Raw genomic sequence first — 20,769 nt, forward strand, 5'->3', positions numbered from 1 at the left:
CTTTCTACAGAACCTTTTTTAATGACACATTCTGTAAGCGCTTCTTCTATCAGCATGGAGCAGGGCACTGCACTTAATCTTTCATGAAGTGCAGCAGCGATGAAGCAAGCACCGTGCTGATAAAAGAAATGTGTGCAGCCACTTCATTTGCTTTGCCTCCTCTTTTAGAATTTTAGTGGTATTTGCTTTCTACAGAGGGCTTTTTTAATTGCACATAATCCAGGTCAGCACAGGATCTGAATGTTCTGTAACATGCTTCCTATTTCACATCAAACACTTGTCAGATGAAGACTGTTAGATTTGGGGGTCTCTGGTTGGCACAGGTATGCACTAAGCATGGGCGGAAAATCCGTTCCGCTCGCGGATTTTCGGTAAATTCACAATCCGCGAGATTAGCGAATTCCCCGCAAAATCCGCAAATTCGCACGCAGCGGATTTTTTTTTCTTGGTGATACAATTTTGCGGCGTGCGGCATTCACTTACCGCCATTCAGCGTTTGCCGAGTTGTTTTTCTCGATATTTTTGTGAGTGCTGCGCCATTTTGGATCTTGCTGCGGGATCCCGCGGAAGTTTGGCGACGCATCGCGAGAGTTCGCAATTGCGAACATGTAGGTGCGGCGGGCAGCAACAATCTCGCGCTCGCGAAATTACAAAATTTGCAATTCTGCACAAGAAATCCACTAGCAAGCAGCATAGGCCTTCTGAAAATGATGATTTTTATCAGAATAACTCCGCAGGTTGACATTTGCCTGCACTTTTTGGGATTTGAGGCCTTTTGACTCAATTTGGATCACTTTTGGATTAGAAATCAACTTTCATAAGTAAGTTTGTTTGAGGCGTTACAGTTGCTGTTCTGCAGAAAGCACTCAGCAGGTGCAAAAGTTCACTCATCATTAGTAACCATTCCCTGTAGTACTTCCTGAGGGCCCCCTCCAAAGTTCAGTTGCCTATGTTTGTTTGGGGCATTACAGTTGCTGTTCTGCAGAAAAACGAATTTTCAAAAATGAAAGCACTCAGCAGGTGTAAAAGTTAAAACTCATCATTAGTAATAGTAACCATTCCCTGTAGTGCTTCCTGACTGGGGCCCCTCTAGAGTTCAGTTGCTAGTTGCAACAATTGTATGACCCTGCTCTGGCCCTCACAGCAGGCTCATAGAATAGCTACAAGTAGGCCACAAAGGTCCTAAAAAAAAAAAGTTGCACTGCAACAGAAAGCAAATTACAGATAAGGAAGCAGGTGCCAGACTGGAATTTTAAAACAGTGACACATTAATAAACCAACCCCAAATTAATTCATGTCAGTTGAAGCAGGGCAGGTGTGCTTGCTTTTCCCCCCCATAATCTACAGTGATGATGAACCAGAGGGTGGCATTGATGTACCAGAGGGTGGCATGGGTGAAACAGAGGGTGGCAGTGGTTAAACAGAGGGTGCTGGGAACCTGTGATGATGAACCAGACGTAGAAACAACATAGTCGCGACCGTTGCGAGCCGACAAGTAAGTTCGCAATTGCGAACTGGTACCAAACCCTGGCGAACTGGCAGAAACCCTTGCGAACACAAAAAAAGAAAAAAAGAATTCGCGTATTTTGTGGATTGCGAGTTCGCAAATACGCAAATTTGCGAACGCCAGATTAGCAAAATTCGCCCATGCTTAGTATGCACTTGTGACAAGCAGGGACCCTCTCCTCTAGTCAGGGTAAGGGACTCACTCCTCAGAATAACCCCTGCTCACCCTCTAGGTAGTGTGGTGTGAGCAGACAAGGCTAAACTTCAGGGCGTTAGAGGTTAAGCATTTATGATCACACACAATAATAAAAACAACTCACCATAAATGAATATCAGGCGTAGTTTATGTATAAAAATACATAGGCTTTATGTAAAAATATATATATATAGATAGATGCAGGCTTAATACAAGACCAGTATAACGTTTTTTAAATGAGGCCACAGTACTTTAGTTGTAAAGAGTTCTTTCAAGTTCTTTTAAAATGCTTAATTCACGAGTTCTTTCAAGTTCTGTAAAAATGCCTAATTCACGAGTTCTTTCAACTTAAACACGGTCCCCCAACACTTAAAGAAAGATTCCGTTCTTTTGGCAAGGTTCGTTCAATGATGTGCGCTTTGTAGCGCTCTGGCGCGATCTGTACGAGTAGAACAGGGAGGCCCTACCAAGTCCCACGCGCCTTGCGGTACGCTGCGTACGGCGCGGCTGGTTTGCAATGGGGTACAAGTCGTAGGCTTCAGTGTGACTCGTACCTGGGGGATAGAACCAAAAGCTTTCCAAATAGTACGTGCCTCGCGGACACTTCAGTCCGGGGCGCGACGCACGGTGTAGAGCTCTTGGGTACACAGGGCGGTGCGAGTCGAAGGCTTCAGTGCGACTCGTACCGCTTTGGAAACAATAACCAAGGAAACAGCTTTGCCAAGTGATACGCGCCTCGCGGCGAACAGTACAGGTTCGAGGCGTACTTCTGTGGTGGACGAGTCGTACGCTTCAGTGCGACTCGTACCGCGTTCGGGAACAACAAACATGAAACCAGCTGTGCAAAGTGATACGAGCCTCGCGGCGAACAGCAGGAGAGGTGGCAGAGGGGCGGGCGGCCCGGCGCAGCATAGGGAGAGCGGCTTGAACTCGAGCAGGCTCTCACCAGGCAGGGCGGCCTTTCACCAACGTCGCGGCCCAAGGAGGGGGCGAGGGCACACCAGAGATCACGGCTCCAGCGAGGGGGGAAACACAGCAGCCCAGGAGCAGACGCGCAAATGCAGGATGAGCCCAATGGTCCCGGGCTCAGTTCACGGGGGCAAGCTCAAGTCCAAGCCCTTGGAGATTGTTTCAGGCACAAAGTCTGCAAAGTCTTTTCTAGTCTTTTCCTCTCCTTTCTTCAGCGAGGCACCTACTGCAGGCCAGTCCACCAGGTCAGGGACAGTCTTCCTCCTTCAGCTTCTCCAGGTCCTTCTAGTCGGGCAGAGGTTCTTCGTTGTTGAAACAGGATCTACTTTCTTGGTAGCAGGGCTCCTACTTTTATACACCATTTATTTTGTTCTTGTTGTGGTGACTCTGGCTTCTTCTTTCAGGGTGCAGGGCAGAGACCTCAGACACTCCACAGGAGGTGGAGCCAGCATTGTGGTGGCCGAGCACATCCCTATTCAGAGTCAAGGGGCACTCCTCCCACCTATCCTGGGGGTAATCCCTCTATTCACAACCTGGCAGCCAAGCCTGTCCCCTGGAATCCCCCAGCCCTGTCACTCACAGAAACCAGACAGCAGATACACATCCTAGCAGAGGCGGGCTGAAATGGTCAGGCAAGCAAATGCTAACTTTCTAAAAGTGTTGAAAGAAAGTGACGCTAGTTGCGACCTTTGCTGTTGCACTGCGTTAGAGAAAAAGAAGTCTTCTAAGTGATACAATATTTCTTATTTAAGCCAGGTGTTCCATAGTAAACCAGTTTCTTTTATTAAATTGTACTCATCATTTTCTTCATGCGTATTTAAAGTCAATCCGAAGACAGTTAAAATGGATATTTTTTTTCTGCATTTTCAAACGTTTTCTGCTGCTAATCCAAGCTTTTACATCAACGTTTGCTTTTAACAGCATTCCATAAAACCCAATGCATTTCGAACCAATAGGGTTCTTCGTCAGGGGTTGCTGTAAAAAAATGTATTAAAAGCATACACCTTAGCCATCTACCCAAGCATCACAGACTTAGTGAATACAATAACAGAAAATGTCATCCCTTAAAAAAACGTAAATCCCCATCCTTAGCCACCCACGTAGTGTCCCAACCAATGTAAAAACAAAAACGCTACAAGATCTCCTCTGATAAATGCATAATGAGATCAGCTCGCTGTGTTCGGCTTTCACTAGGTAAACGGGTTTATTTGCTTTATGTAAAAGTGACAGGTTGTTTTCAGTTAGTTGCAAGTAATGTAAATGTATATTGGGGGACTGTGGAGGGCACTTTTGATTGATTTGGTTACATTTCATCAGTTGCATTTATCAGAGGAGATCTTGTAGGGTTTTTGCTACAAGATCCCTGAATGTCCCTCACACACACACACACACTATGCCCTACACATCTGCAGCCTTTACGCTGTTGCACTGTCTTTAGTTTGACAGACACAATCGCCCTACAGTTGGGTAAGACATCAGAACTGGCTGAATGTGTCACACAATGCCACAACATCCCAATCCATGCCGCATAAATCGACTACACAAAACTCATTTTAACATCTCATAATAACATGCCACACAATTCTACTACACACACTGCTCTGCTGCATATCATTTCACTCCATGCCACATAATTACAAACCAATAAATTAAACTCCACATTATTCAACTCCGCTCCATGACATTGAATTCCACTTCACTTAATACCGCTACGCTCTCCCCTTCTTTCTCTCTCTCACACACTCTTTCTGCTCCTCTGTCTGAAGTTCATTCACTTTTCGTGCAAAAACTACCTTTCCCTAGCTAGTTTCTTTTCTATCTATTCTGTGCAGCTCTCACCCTTATCTATTCACCATGACACAAAATTCCACTACACAAAGGCACTTCACACCACACAATTCAACCCCACATAATTCCACAAAAAAAAATTCCAATTCATCCAACATAATTGTACTCCAAATCGCATACATCCACTACACTCCAAACCAAAACTCATGTGTAAAAGACATTGTCATTTACTAAGCCAATAGCTCTAACTATCGCAAATGCGAGACCAATGAGCATTGCAAAGTACACACCAGCAATTTCTTTCAGTTGATTAATTTGTTAATTTTTTCTGCAGAACATTGTCATTATAACAAAGCATATAACATTTTAAATGTTATTCTAGGTAGTTTCCATAAACTCTTTGCCTGTAGTCATTATTGATGGGCTGTCACACTTGGTTTCTCCTTGTTTGGGGAGCCAAGAGTTACAGATAACAGTCTCAACCATCATGGAGTCTGGTTTCACAGAGTTCTGTTTTAACGTTTAGGGAGATGTGTAGCAGATTATGGACGGGGGAGAGTATGGCAATAAGTAGGGGCCTTCACCACTGCGGAAGCTGGAATGACTGCAGTGTCAACATATGGGGGCCTAGGATGCCGCATTTTAGTCTTCGCCATGTGAATCCCAGGGAAACAAAATGCAAGCTGTGTCCTGAGTGTAGGTGGAGGAAATGCCACAGACCTTAAGTGTGTAAATTACAATCCTTTTTGCTATTAGAACATGATGCAATCTCCAGAAAGAGAACAGTCAACTAAGAACCCTATTCACTCTTCTTTCTTTGTCCAGGATGTCCTGTTGATGACAATGGCATTGAGTTTCCTATCGGGCAGATCTGGTCCCCTGGAGATCCCTGTGAAATCTGTATCTGTCAGGTGAGTCACTAGGTCCTCCTAAACACAGATCAATGAGTGTAGTAACTATTCTATTAAGAGTTTGAGATTGTGACTAGGCCAGTAGCACCCTAGAAAGGAATACAAAACAATTTGATAATGTTGCCAGCCACAGTGCAAGGAAATAAAAGGTAACACAGGTGAGAAATTGAGTCTACAGATGATTGGGAATAGAGGACATTTAGAGTAAGTTCAAGGAAATGATGTTTGGAAAATTTAGAGTCTTGAAGACAAATGAAACTAGGTAAAACCATAACAAAAACTTCACATAAGGAACATTGTACTGGAGTAGAATAATGGGGCACCAAATTACAAGTGGATCCCTGATGAAAGAGTCATAGATGGGGTTTCAAAAAGATTGTGTACTAAGAACTGGAAATCTTTGAAAGTGGTTGTGAAATGTAGGTTCACAATGAAGCCCCGTCTATGAGTCCTCAGGATACATTTAGAAATTTATGGGAATTGAATAAACCAAACTGCATAGACTGTGGGCTAATAACCCACTTAGAAACCTGTGGGGTAATGGACACCTGGGGCCATATTACACAAAGTGCCCTGGGGGCGCAACAAGCGTTTATGCTCATGTTGCGCGCCCCAGGGTACTTTGGTATTACAGGAAGGGACGCAGACACTTGTGTGGAGCGTTCTGTAATACCGATAGTGCACATAAAGCACCAGTGCTATCTTCAGGGGGCGTTCCCTCATTTGCATGGGGGCGTACCCAATGCAAATGAGGGAATCCCTTCATCTTTATGCCCATGCCGTATTACAGACAGGGGATGCAGAGGTAAAGAAGCTCTCAGGAGACTAACTGACAGTGCGCTATTTAGAAGGTGGCGCACTGTCAGCGTGCCCCCTGAGAACAGCCCTCGGGAGGAGGGGAAAGGGGGTCCTATGAACCCCCCAGACATCCCCTTGCGGTGGGCAGTCACATCTTTCAGGTTGTAAAGTACAGGTTTCAAAAGAGAGAGCATCTGTTCCCAGGGTGGGAGTTAATGAATCATGAGTGACTTCAAGAGGAGGGTGAGTGTTGTCACTGAGGGTTATTATTAATGGTGGCTGGTTATTTGATTGTATCATACACCTCTAATTTATTTTGGTTTCAGGCAGACAGTTCTGTGGCTTGTAAGAGAACGGACTGCGTGGAGACTTGTTCACATCCAATTCTAGTGCCAGGCCAGTGCTGCCCAGACTGCTCAGCAGGTAATTCAACTTCAGGCAAAGACATCCAGCAAGTGTGTGAGGTTATCAGCCGTGCTTTGCATCGCCAGGGGTACTGCATATGAGGAACGGCTACCAAGAGATAAGCACACATTTCAGTCTCTCCCAAGTCTGAAAGACATACATTGGCAATTTTTAAAAAAAAAACATCAAAATGAGCCTGTGAAAATATATTAAAGGTTTCTGGTCTTCCATGTTTAGTTTTTGGCATGTCAGTATTTTGCAGTTAAAACATGTATTTGTTTTTAGTTTCAAGAAAGATGCTTCAAAGTCATGGTAATGTATTCAAAGAATAATACCTTAATTAATATTTCACTGTTCATGATTCCTTAAAACCATTATAATCATGAATAAAACATATTTGTTTTAGAACCGCATATCATTTTCACTATTTTTCATAGTGTGAAAAGTAATATAAAGCTAAAAACAACAGTTAATCTAAAAACATGTACAACATCCTTTGGTCCAGACTTATTAGGGCTTTGTGCCAGTGCTAGAGTAATTCCAAGGGGGTAAAATGATACATGCTCTTATTATCCATCCCTGACAGTGGTGCCCTTTTTACAGCGCCAAAACGCTTTGCGCAGTATTGTGTCAAGTGAGCATTATTGGTGGGGGGTTCAACACAAACACCTAATTTTTAAAACCAACTACTAAGATAGTCAAAAACGAATGCCTACTTAATGCAGGTGCAAACAAAGGAAAATGTGATCGATTCTTAACAAAAATAGAAAAGAGGCACTACATGTGTTTCACATCCAATGCGTGGGACCCTTCTACGTTTTTCTACACACTGGAATTTGTAACGGAAATGGTATGCCTCCAGTACAAATCTTATGCTAGGCAAAAAATAACCACCTCTCAACCTCTGCTTTATGCTGTGCATCATGCAAGGAAGGATAGTTTGAATACATAGCACAATTAAGGGAAAGGAAAGGATAGGATCCATCATAATAATGTGTCAGCCATATCCTCTCAAGATACTAGCTAATATCACAATACCTGGCACAATATAACTGGTGCACTGGGAACAGATACCAAGAGAACCAAGGGTGGGAGACCCATGGTCTTCCCTAAAAAGGACCAGGGCCCTCATTCTCTGAAGTGACATGCTTCATCACTCAGTCTCTCATCACTTTTGAAACATCCAGTTCCACATGGTGGGCTTATCCTGCAGCTCCTTTTTGAGGAAGAGAGAATAATGTGCCACTCAAAGAGGAAGTCCAGCAAAACAACGAGTAAAGGGAGAGTGAAAGATATTTGTGTGAGTTTCAATTATTCCCTTCCTATCATATGGTTAAAAAGACTTGTGCTAGAAGGACTGTTTGAACATGTTAATCAGAGAAAACATGTTTCTGCCATCTGCGAGAGGAGCGTTTTGGTCCCAATCATTTGTCAGAACTGAGAATAGTGATTCCCTTATAGTCCCAAACACTCACCTGTTGATTTAGTCTGTCAGTTAAATAAGGTGTGTGAGGGAAAACTAGAAAAGAAGTACACCTGGGGTATCCTGAAAGACGATCCGTTTGGCTGTGAAAGAATTGGTACATTCAACACTAGGTACTTCTGACAGGTTTGTTATGTCCCTTTGGGAGTCAACTTGCATCGTCCTTTTCATGTATGTCTGAATTTGAACACAAAGAAACGTGCTTGTAGTCACTTCACACATTACTCAAAACACAGATGCGCCATATCACAATTACCCACCCACCCACCCAGTGGTGCATATTGGCTGTAGCATCAACAACATGTGTTCAACATTCTTGGCCCTATATTGAGCCTCCTGGCTGTGATCAGTGTTTTTATTACTTTTGGTAGAGGAGACAAAGTGGAAAATTAAAATAATGACTCTGTGATGCGACCCACGTATTACTCTCAAGTGGGCCAAATAGCCTACCCTCTACTTCTCTGCACTCACCCCTGTCACAGCTAATCTTTCTGTCCACAAAGCACTGTTCCAACCCAATGGTAAAGGGGGAGGCCATAGGCATTTATGCTGCCCAGCGTATTCCAGCAACATCATTACCCCGCTGTCCATACATACCAACATAAAAACCGATAATGTTCAATATCATTTTGAATTGATGTTCATGCTCAGCAGCGCTAAGTTTTGGACACAGGTGAAATTGTTCCACCATAACCCCCAATAGTTGTGCATGTACATCTGTCCCCATAAAGTTTAGTTTTTGATTTTATTGAACCTCAATTTCCTTAGATGAGGAGTGTATCAAGAGTTGGAGCTCGCTGACTTATTTCTCTTCAAAAACTTTCATTTTATCTGGCCCATTTGAACTTTAAGGTCCCACAATAGGGAATCCCATGTGTGTATATTAGCCAGAAATCAGAAACCAGTAGCAAATTGTTACTGACTACAGTCGTATTACTTGTCTTGTTCCAAAATTATTTGCCTTAATTGATCTTCGGTCTCCAATCTCCACTTGCACCCAGTATTCAGCCTGTGATTTTACTTCTACTTCCATTGAACAAAGCAAGGGTGCTATCACTCCGCTTGTCCAATAGATTTGCCCCACTGGCTGGCTTGATGGTTTGGGGAGGTGCCTGTCTACCCGGTTTTCCAGGAGGCGGTCAGATCACTTGCCAGCCCAGTTCTTGTTACCAAAACACCATCCCCATCTCGATTTAATTCCGCACTCCTGGTGTCAGGCTTAGAGGAGATGGGCAGGGTTTCTCGTAATCCCACTCATATTGTATTAATGAATAATATTCTACCACACAACTATCCATGGGTAGATCCTCGTATCGGGACCAGCTTGATGGATTCTGCTAATTTAACTTCCGTTTATCATTTGCCCCCCAGTCCCCTACTGTCTCCCCCCCCCCTGCTGGGATAAGCGTAAGCTTAGGCAATGACAAAGGTCATATTGAAAACATCTGTCTGAAAATCCTAAATTGGAATATAGCGGGTATAGCCTCTAAGATCGGTCTGGCGAGATGGCGGTCTTTTATTATGTAAACAACAATGGTACCAGAGGGTCTCAAGAAATGTGCCCAGAGGAAAAGAAAAGCCAACCCATCCCTGACCTCTAAAGAGATGTGTCACAGAGGGCTCTCAACAGGATAAGGAAAATACCCATCAGTCACCAAACGGATCCGCCCTTCATCATTTGGGATTTTATCCGTACCACCCGTCTGAGAAGATCGGTGCCACATTCAGAGGTCAACCCGTGGTAAGGGGGTTCCTCAACAAATACCGGCAATGACAGTGTGGTATGCCTCTCGATGTTATGAGTGGCCAAAACATGGGACTGGGGTGTGCAGTGTTAGAAAGTGTGTGGAAGTGAAGAAACCAAGAAAGGGGTGTATTAAAATTGGTTCAGAAAGAGCACAAAACAAACTTTATTCTCTGTGTGCCTAACATACCAATATTAAAAATATAACCTAGGGCTGTCTGATTATGTGGACCGCCTTAGGTAGACGTGGTCAACTAGTTTCTGCAAATAAGGGACTACTGCGTCCTTGCATTCATCAGGACCAGAAATATGAATAAAACTACTGCACCATGTGGAATGAGTGAAGTGAAAAATGACACCAGGAAGACAAATAGCAAGTGCATATGGTCACCTGATTGCTCCGGGTGCCCTTACAGTCTGTGTCGATCACTAAGAGAAGAGAAGAAGGTTAGGTATAGCGATCACTATCCGGTGGGCTGTACAGAAAGTCCATTTCATGTAAATTAGACAAAACATCACACTCAGGGTATTGATGTACAGATACTCAGAATGAGTATGGTCTGATGTTACTACATCTGGAAAGAAAATTCATAAGCCAAATGGTATTTCGTGCTTACCTAGATCTGTAAGGTAGGCTGGCCTCACCCCACCTGGCAGCGGCTCAGGGGAAGATGAAGCACCGCTCTAGAAAACATGTCAATCACATGTAGCACACAGTGAGCACATACAGAAACCAACACACCTCCTATTACATATAAGCCGAAAGTCAGTGGTCTCAGTGTATTAAACTAGATATATTATGCAGTAGTGGAGCGGCGAACCCTCCATCAGAAATCAGGGACTTTCAGTTAAAAAATGGGCAGCGTAAATGTGATGTCCGCATAAGCATGTAAAAAACGGGACATTGCAAAACCTAATGCCGATAATGCATAGTATCGGTATATTCAAATAAACGTACCCTTTGGTAGCGCAATCAGAGTCCCCATGCTGGGCAGAGTAACCTTATGCTAAAAAAAGCGCAGTGTTGAAGGTAGGGTCCTTCCTACCTCTCCGTCGGTACTCCTGGGCCGGCGTCCTGGCCGTCTGGGGAGGTACCGGGAGGTAGGAGCGAGGCTGGTTATAAGCCGCGCTCTCATTGGACGCGCTGTCACGTGGGGCGCGTCACCGCCGTATGTCATTGGCTCAGGGTGGAACGCGCCCACGTTCTGATAGGCTGATCGACCGACTACCGGGAATGGTCATTGGTCGATCGGCCAATGCGTCGTCAAGGAGACGAAAATCATAACAAAAAGGGCTTAGCGAGGAGTCATGGGAGTAAAACTCGCCAGGGGAAGGTGGAAAATCTTTAGAAAAAAACGCTATGTGAGTAAAAAGCGAAGCGCTTCTAATTCAGGAACATGAGCAAGATGTAATTATCTTGTGGGCCAATAGCTAAGTCTCCTAACACTACTCGGATTTCACCCCAGCCAGGCTGTACCTCATTATAAGTAGTGAGTATAGGAGAGCAACTTGAATAATGTATAAGGACAACAGAGCCTTATACGGTCAGATAAAATAGTCGTCTGTGCCACAAAGATAAGTCTCATAACAATACTCAGATTTTGACACAGTTAGGCTGTATGAGTAGTAAGAACAAGAGAGCAACCAGTGAGGGCAACAAGTCCATCTACAGTTATGGTGGGTGTTGTATCCCTAACCGGCATGTAAAGTGTCACTGTAGGGACAGATGTCTATTCTCAAACATGCAAAAACATGTGATGATACCCTGGTGGTCTTATGAGTCAGGTGTGTGTAAACGAGGGGTAACCAATCACAAGCGTAACCCAATTGACCAACCTATCTATGTCAACACAGGGATGAGTGTACAACATAAGGCTGAACGTACAAACAGATAAATGTTTTAGGACCCTGCTGTTCTCTATTGTTGAATCAGAAAATAGACCACGGGATATCGTCATTCAGCCCATCCTTGTGAGTATTCAATTTGAGTACCCATCTTTGTTCTTTCATCAGCAGATATTTGGTCACATCTGCTGTGTGTTTTGGGATAAAAGGTTGTTCCAGAACAGTCCATTGGAATTCAGAGTCTAGATGTTTTGCCTCTAGGAAGTGGGCAGTTAGTCTGGTGGCTTGTCTGGCACACCTGATGGTACTCTTGTGCTCAGATATCCGTATGCGGACCTTTCGTGTGGTCATGCTTACATATTTGTAGCTACAGGGGCAGGTAATGAGGTAGATTATATGGTCACTATTACAATTGGTGAATTTTAATTGCTTCCATGGTCTACCAGTACCAATGTCAATCTCCAAAGACTTCGTTGTTTGTGCACAGACCTGACAATTGCCACAGGGATGATGTCCCTGGACAGGAGGGAGATTCCACAGTGATCCAACAGCTCTAGGTGGATCTTCACGAGGCCTAGTGTGCACCAGTTTGTCCCTAAGGTTAGGGCCCCTCTTAAATGAAACCAAGGGGCGGGGAAGAGTTAGGTGTCCGGAGTTTAATATAGGCCAGTGTTTCCTGACGCTCTTTTGGATGCTGTTTGAAAGACTACCAAAGGTCTGGACAAACGTCAGGCGATCCAAGTCAGGTTTAGGAGATCTGGGTTCCAGCAGGGCTTCACGATTGTTATTCATTGCCCTTTTCATGGACCTGTGGACCAGTCTGGGAGGATATTTACGAGCCACCAGTTGCATACTTAAATCCTCAGAGTGTTTTTTGAAGGCTGTTCTCGTAGAGCAGTTCCTTTGGACCCGCAAGAATTGGCTGAAGGGTAAACTCTCCTTCAGTGCTCTCGGATGGTTGCTGTCAAATAACAGTAATGAGTTCCTTGCTGTGGGCTTCCTGTATAGCTCAGACTGTAGGCCCTCTGGACCAGCAGTTATCAATAGGTCGAGGAAGGCTAACTGTCGTTGACCAATTTCAATGGTGAATTTCAGATGGTTATTTCTTGTGTTTAACCAACCCAGGAATTCTAGGCAACTATCAGTCGAACCTCTCCACACAACAAAGACGTCATCGATATACCTCTTCCAGGTCTTGAGGTTATCGATGAATGGATTCACATTGTTTAATACATGACTTTGTTCGAACGAGTGTACATACAGTTTCGCTAAGCTGGGGGCGTAAATCTCCCCATGCTGGTACCTGATGTTTGAAGGTATACCTGTTCTTCGAATTGAAAAAAGTTTTGTTTCATGGCCAGAGTGGCACAGGCCATTATGAATTGGACAGGAGTGATGCTGTTAAGTTCCCTGGACTCCAAAAGTTGGTGCACAACGTCCAATGTCTCATCCTGGGGGATAGAGGTGTAGAGTGCCTCTACGTCAAATGAGACTAAGAGGTCACTGTCTGTATCAAATTCGATGTTGGGTAGCAATCTTAGCAAATCGGTGGTATCCTTGAGATAGGTGGGCATCTCCTGCACCATCGGTCGTAAAAAGTGATCCACAAAGGTGGAGAGGGGTTCCAGGACTGATCCTATCCCCGAGATGATCGGGCGTCCTGGGGGTGGTCGTTGTTCTTTGTGAACCTTGGGTAGGGTATAAAAATACGGCATCTTAGGGTGTTCTGGGCAGAGATACATGGCTTCAGCAGGTGTGATCCATCCCTCTGAAGATGCTTCTTCAACCATTGTTTTAATAGTCCGTTTCAATTCCTCCGTAGGGTCGTGGTTCACAGGGGAGTAGGAGTGTCTCATGCTGAGTTGTCTGAGGCACTCAGCTCGATAGACCTCAGTATCCAGAATCACAATAGAGCCGCCCTTGTCGGCTGGCTTTATTGTTAAATCTTTGTTGTCAGTAAGAGATTTTAATGCCAAATGATGTGATTTAGGCATATTCTGGAAAGTTTTGCGTTTGGTGCTAAAGAGGTCGTCCATCTCTTTCTCCAGTGCCTGTTCATAGGCTAGGACCTGGGGTGGCATAAGATGAGTAGGTGGAGTAAAGGTGGATTTACATCTCAGTCCAGTATTGACATCCTCCTCATTCTGTATAGAGGTTTCTTTACCGGCGAAAAAGAAGTGTAGTCTGATCTTCCTCAGGAATCTGGCTACTTCCAAACGGGTTTCAAACTCATCATTATGATGAGTGGGCACAAAGCCAAGTCCCTTATTCAGGGCTTCCTCCTCTACTGGAGTAAGGGTATGTCTGCTCAGGTTCATGACTATACTGGGGCTGCACTGTTCTGTCCGGCCTCCTTCCTCTTGGACGAGTTGCTCCTCAGTGTCCTCCCTTCCGTGGACGTTGATGGGGGACTGAAATGAACTTGGGGCTGTGTGTTCCCTCTCCTTCTGCCCCGAGGCCTGCCCCGGCCAAACCCTAAAAAAGGTTGCCCATTAAAGTTGTTTGTTGGGAAAGTACCAGGGAAGTTGGTCATATTCTGTCCCATTGGTTGTTGAAACGGACCCGGTTGTTGCGGGGGAAAAAAAGGCTGCATACCGCCGAAGTGCCACGGGTTGGGTGGCCACCATTGTTGTTGTTGGTTACCTCTCCAGTTGTTTCTAAAGTTTCTTTTTCCTTGACCACGACCTTGTGTGTAAGAATTGTCGCTGCCAGTGTCACTACCTGAGGAATTGGCACCTGAGCTAGATGTACTGTAAGATGATCCCTTCCTGCGACCAGTGTTGCCAAACTCTGGGGGGGTATATGTGTCACTTGAATAAGGATATATTCTTTCGAATTTAAACTTATCCAGGTCTTTCCTGAATTTGTCCATTTTTACAGATAAAGGGTGCTCTCTGAAGTCTCTGTTGTTTTTGTTAGAGTCTTCAAGGTTCTTGCTGAAGACCTTGGGAGCTATAGTAGCCTTAATCTTGGACTCAAGGATTTGAATTTCTATGAGCATGGTGTCAGCTATGCGTTTGGAGGTTTGGATGATCAAGATCAGCCAGTCACTAGTACACCTCCAAGCGATAAGGGCCCAATTCTTCAGAAACTCCTTATCATTCAAAAACAACCTAGGTGCGTTGGTCACTATGAGTCCTGTAGGTGCGCAATCATTACGCAGATATTGAGCCATGATTGTGCCGTGTAAGGTTGTCCTGGTTTGTGATTTCTTTAGCCCTAGTAGTTTACCCCACCGTTTACCCCACCGTTTACGCCCCCAGCTTAGCGAATCTGTATGTACACTCGTTCGAACAAAGTCATGTATTAAACAATGTGAATCCATTCATCGATAACCTCAAGACCTGGAAGAGGTATATCGATGACGTCTTTGTTGTGTGGAGAGGTTCGACTGTTAGTTGCCTAGAATTCCTGGGTTGGTTAAACACAAGAAATAACCATCTGAAATTCACCATTGAAATTGGTCAACGACAGTTAGCCTTCCTCGACCTATTGATAACTGCTGGTCCAGAGGGCCTACAGTCTGAGCTATACAGGAAGCCCACAGCAAGGAACTCATTACTGTTATTTGACAGCAACCATCCGAGAGCACTGAAGGAGAGTTTACCCTTCAGCCAATTCTTGCGGGTCCAAAGGAACTGCTCTACGAGAACAGCCTTCAAGAAACACTCCGAGGATTTAAGTATGCAACTGGTGGCTCGTAAATATCCTCCCAGACTGGTCCACAGGTCCATGAAAAGGGCAATGAATAACAATCGTGAAGCCCTGCTGGAACCCAGATCTCCTAAACCTGACTTGGATCGCCTGACGTTTGTCCAGACCTTTGGTAGTCTTTCAAACAGCATCCAAAAGAGCGTCAGGAAACACTGGCCTATATTAAACTCCGGACACCTAACTCTTCCCCGCCCCTTGGTTTCATTTAAGAGGGGCCCTAACCTTAGGGACAAACTGGTGCACACTAGGCCTCGTGAAGATCCACCTAGAGCGGTTGGATCACTGTGGAATCTCCCTCCTGTCCAGGGACATCATCCCTGTGGCAATTGTCAGGTCTGTGCACAAACAACAAAGTCTTTGGAGATTGACATTGGTACTGGTAGACCATGGAAGCAATTAAAATTCACCAATTGTAATAGTGACCATGTAATCTACCTCATTACCTGCCCCTGTAGCTACAAATATGTAGGCATGACCACACGAAAGGTCCGCATACGGATATCTGAGCACAAGAGTACCATCAGGTGTGCCAGACAAGCCACCAGACTAACTGCCCACTTCCTAGAGGCAAAACATCTAGCCTCTGAATTCCAATGGACTGTTCTGGAACAACTTTTTATCCCAAAACACACAGCAGATGTGACCAAATATCTGCTGATGAAAGAACAAAGATGGGTACTCAAATTGAATACTCACAAGGATGGGCTGAATGACGATATCCCGTGGTCTATTTTCTGATTCAACAATAGAGAACAGCAGGGTCCTAAAACATTTATCTGTTTGTACGTTCAGCCTTATGTTGTACACTCATCCCTGTGTTTACATAGATAGGTTGGTCAATTGGGTTACGCTTGTGATTGGTTACCCCCCGTTTACACACACCTGACTCATAAGACCACCAGGGTATCATCACATGTTTTTGCATGTTTGAGAATAGACATCTGTCCCTACAGTGACACTTTACATGCCGGTTAGGGATACAACACCCACCATAACTGTAGATGGACTTGTTGCCCTCACTGGTTGCTCTCTTGTTCTTACTACTCATACAGCCTAACTATGTCAAAATCTGAGTATTGTTATGAGACTTATCTTTGTGGCACAGACGGCTATTTTATCTGACCGTATAAGGCTCTGTTGTCCTTATACATTATTCAAGTTGCTCTCCTATACTCACTACTTATAATGAGGTACAGCCTGGCTGGGGTGAAATCCGAGTAGTGTTAGGAGACTTAGCTATTGGCCCACAAGATAATTACATCTTGCTCATGTTCCTGAATTAGAAGCGCTTCGCTTTTTACTCACATAGCGTTTTTTCTAAAGATTTTCCACCTTCCCCTGGCGACTTTTACTCCCCTGACTCCTCGCACACGTTAAGCCCTTTTTGTTATGATTTTTGTCTCCTTGACGACGCATTGGCCGATCGACCAATGACCATTCCCGGTAGTCGGTCGATCAGCCTATCAGAACGTGGGCGCGTTCCACCCTGAGCCAATGACATACGGCGGTGACGCGCCCCACGTGACAGCGCGTCCAATGAGAGCGCGGCTTATAACCAGCCTCGCTCCTACCTCCCGGTACCTCCCCAGACGGCCAGGACGCCGGCCCAGGAGTACCGACGGAGAGGTAGGAAGGACCCTACCTTCAACACTGCGCTTTTTTTAGCATAAGGTTACTCTGCCCAGCATGGGGACTCTGATTGCGCTACCAAAGGGTACGTTTATTTGAATATACCGATACTATGCATTATCGGCATTAGGTTTTGCAATGTCCCGTTTTTTACATGCTTATGCGGACATCACATTTACGCTGCCCATTTTTTAACTGAAAGTCCCTGATTTCTGATGGAGGGTTCGCCGCTCCACTACTGCATAATATATCTAGTTTAATACACTGAGACCACTGACTTTCGGCTTATATGTAATAGGAGGTGTGTTGGTTTCTGTATGTGCTCCCTGTGTGCTACATGTGATTGACATGTTTTCTAGAGCGGTGCTTCATCTTCCCCTGAGCCGCTGCCAGGTGGGGTGAGGCCAGCCTACCTTACAGATCTAGGTAAGCACGAAATACCATTTGGCTTATGAATTTTCTTTCCAGATGTAGTAACATCAGACCATACTCATTCTGAGTATCTGTACATCAATACCCTGAGTGTGATGTTTTGTCTAATTTACATGAAATGGACTTTCTGTACAGCCCACAGGATAGTGATCGCTATACCTGACCTTCTTCTCTTCTTTTAGTGATCAACACAGACTGTAAGGGCACCCGGAGCAATCAGGTGACCATATGCACTTGCTATTTGTCTTCCTGGTGTCATTTTTCACTTCACTCATTCCACATGGTGCAGTAGTTTTATTCATATTTCTGGTCCTGATGAATGCAAGGCCGCAGTAGTCCCTTATTTGCAGAAACTAGTCGACCACGTCTACCTAAGGCGGTCCACATAATCAGACAGCCCTAGGTTATATTTTTAATATTGGTATGTTAGGCACACAGAGAATAAAGTTTGTTTTGTGCTCTTTCTGAACCAATTTTAATACACCCCTTTCTTGGTTTCTTCACTTCCACACACTTTCTAACACTGCACACCCCAGTCCCATTTTTTGGCCACTCATAACATCGAGAGGCATACCACACTGTCATTGCCGGTATTTGTTGAGGAACCCCCTTACCACCGGGTTGACCTCTGAATGTGGCACCGATCTTCTCAGACGGGTGGTACGGATAAAATCCCAAATGATGAAGGGCGGATCCATTTGGTGACTGATGGGTATTTTCCTTATCCTGTTGAGAGCCCTCTGTGACGCATCTCTTTAGAGGTCAGGGATGGGTTGGCTTTTCTTTTCCTCTGGGCACATTTCTTGAGACCCTCTGGTACCATTGTTGTTTACATGTTTCGTTGGGGAGAGTATCCAGAGCTTGGTCTTTAAACTTCCCCCTGGTCCCCCCTACCATAGTTTTTTGTTGGTCTTTTATTATGACCTATGATATAGATTTTATGCAAAAAACATGGGAGTGTAAAGATATTGTATGTGATGGATCTATGTGTTTTAGCCTGCTTGCTATTCCTTCTATATCAGGCAGAACTAAGGGGGCTTGTCTGCCTGGTTTATAGTGGAAATTGCTGGCATGATTGTTCAGTTCTCACAGGAGCAGGGGGAGGCGCAGGCTTTCTGTCTTTCCTGGAAAAAACCTTTAAGCTGTACCTGGTAAATTTTTATAATAATAATTTTACATCTAAAGGTAATTTCCAAGGGCTTTTTGGGCTGATTGATATGCTCGCAGAGAGAGAGGCCCGAGCGATCGTCCTTTTAAGTTGTTGGTGGCGGGGGACTTTATTGCCAAACTGGGGCTCTCATTACCTCTCTTCCCGACCACCTTTGAGCCAGTCGCATAATGTGATGGACGTGAGGGGACGGGTTCTATTTACCCTCCTATTAGAAAGAGGTATTGTAAATAAGGCGCCCAAATTGACTAACCACTATATTCCCACCTTTACTGGACGTGGCACAGAAAGCACTGCTGACTACGTATTTGTCTCCTGGAGTATGTTTTCTCTGATTAATGACTGTGAGGTACTTATTGAGCCATATAGTGATCACAATCCTATCTCTGCCAAGATAGTGTTTCCTTATAGGGAACAGAAGCCTAGGCCTGTATCCACCCTGGCACTATCCTCTAAAGATGCTGGGCGTAGGGTGGTTTGGTGCACAGCAAACATGAATAGTATTATGTCACAGGTAATCCCGATTAGTTCTGTACTGGTGTTTAGTTGCAATTATTTCCCATGCATGCCGTCTCGCATTTTCCCAGGGTTTGCAACCCTGATAGATAAAGTTAAACATCTATTTTCTAAACCTATTTCCCAGTCCGGTAATTGGGTTCACTCCTCGTTTGACAACCCTTGTAGAGAGGCTAATAATACACTACACAGGGCTGTAAAACAAAATCCCAGAGATCAAACTATGATCAGGGAAGGCAGGAAGATGTATAAGCTTGCCACATAAGAATGAAAGACAGCTAGCATTGAAGGAGGAGAAGTGGGACTTAGTGGTTGGCTCTTGTCTCTCAAAATATCCTCAGGCCTTTTGGAAGGCTGTAAGGTCAGTTCTATCACCCACCCTACCAGCCGACAAAGTAACTGTCCACATACCTCCTGAGTCTTGGGTGACTCATTATGCTGGCCTTTACTCCGCTGACTTTGCTGTAAAGGATGCCCCACCATTGTTGGATTTAACATGCCAGATTCTTGTTTTTTATGAAGGGGAAGTCTGGAAAGCAATTGTCAACAGTAAAGGAAAAGAAGGCACAGAGTCCAGATGGAATTCATCTGGATTTGTTTAAGGAAGACCCAGCATTCTGGTCCCCGGTACTTACCGCTGCATTTAATTCAGTTTGCAGCGAGGGTGTTCCAAAATCCTGGCGTACATCTGTGATAGTGCCTGTTTTCAAAAAAGGTGATGTGCACGATCCCAGATGTTATCGACCAGTATCTCTTTTGGACTCCTCGGCCAAAGTAATTGGGAGAGTTGTGCTAGTCCGCCTCCTGGTCTAGATAAATACTAACCATATCCTAGCTCTAACTCAGTACGGGTTTAGGAAGGGCCTAGGTATGATCGAACAGTGCCTTAATCTGCACCTCATCCTGGCTAAATATAAATATGTGAAGGGCACCTCTACTCATCTAGCATTTATGGTTTTGACCAGCTCTTTTGACTATGTCTCACGCAGTAAGCTGTGGGACATTTTAGTAAACATGGGTGTTGATGCAGGTCTGGTCTCCTTTCTGAGGCTTCTCCATCACGATCTTTCTGCCTGAGTGAGGTATGGTAATGATGGCGAATGCTCAGAACAGTTTAGCATTAAGCGTGGTGTGTCTCAAGGATGTGTTCTCGCCCCAATCTTATTTCTCCTTTATACGAACGATTTGGAGAAAACTCTAGTTACGGTTGCGCTGTAGTGCCACAAGTTGAGAAAAAAGCTGTGCCAGCACTTTTTTATGCGGGTGAAGCAGTCCTTACGGCAAGGACTGTGATCGGCCTAAAAAAAACATTTCCAGCTATGCCAACTTTATGAAGGACTTGGGGCGGAGCCAAACTATAAGAAAACTTTTGTCATGATTTGCGGCCCCAAAAATACTAAGTCCTGCAGTCTGAATATAGTGAGTAAAAAGCTGGAAAGGGTTAGTTGCTTCCCGTACTTAGGCCTGGATTTCGATGAAGGCTGTACATGGCATACCGCCATAAATAATAGCATAATAAGATTCAAATACCCAGTTGGCATTACTTATTCACTTGCTAAGTTCCCAGGTAAAAAGCCCTCAGGCCCAATTTTAGAGATTTAGAAGCAGAAATGTATTCCGATTTTAACATATGGTATGGGGATCTGGGGTTGCAGGGACGTTTTT

General features: G+C 44.6%; 1 protein-coding gene across 1 annotated transcript in view; it reads left to right on the top strand.

The window, feature by feature from the left end:
• LOC147731106 (uncharacterized) overlaps window positions 1-20,769 on the top strand; it is a 485,394-nt gene that overhangs the window by 372,530 nt on the left and 92,095 nt on the right. The window contains exons 17-18 of the mRNA XM_086956073.1: window positions 5,285-5,370; window positions 6,495-6,591. Coding sequence (XP_086812199.1) covers window positions 5,285-5,370; window positions 6,495-6,591 — 183 coding nt within the window. The remainder of the gene's footprint in view (window positions 1-5,284; window positions 5,371-6,494; window positions 6,592-20,769) is intronic.

This window comes from Lissotriton vulgaris, chromosome 2_1 (assembly GCF_964263255.1).
Source record: "Lissotriton vulgaris chromosome 2_1, aLisVul1.2, whole genome shotgun sequence".
In the NCBI taxonomy this organism is placed as follows: domain Eukaryota; kingdom Metazoa; phylum Chordata; class Amphibia; order Caudata; family Salamandridae; genus Lissotriton; species Lissotriton vulgaris.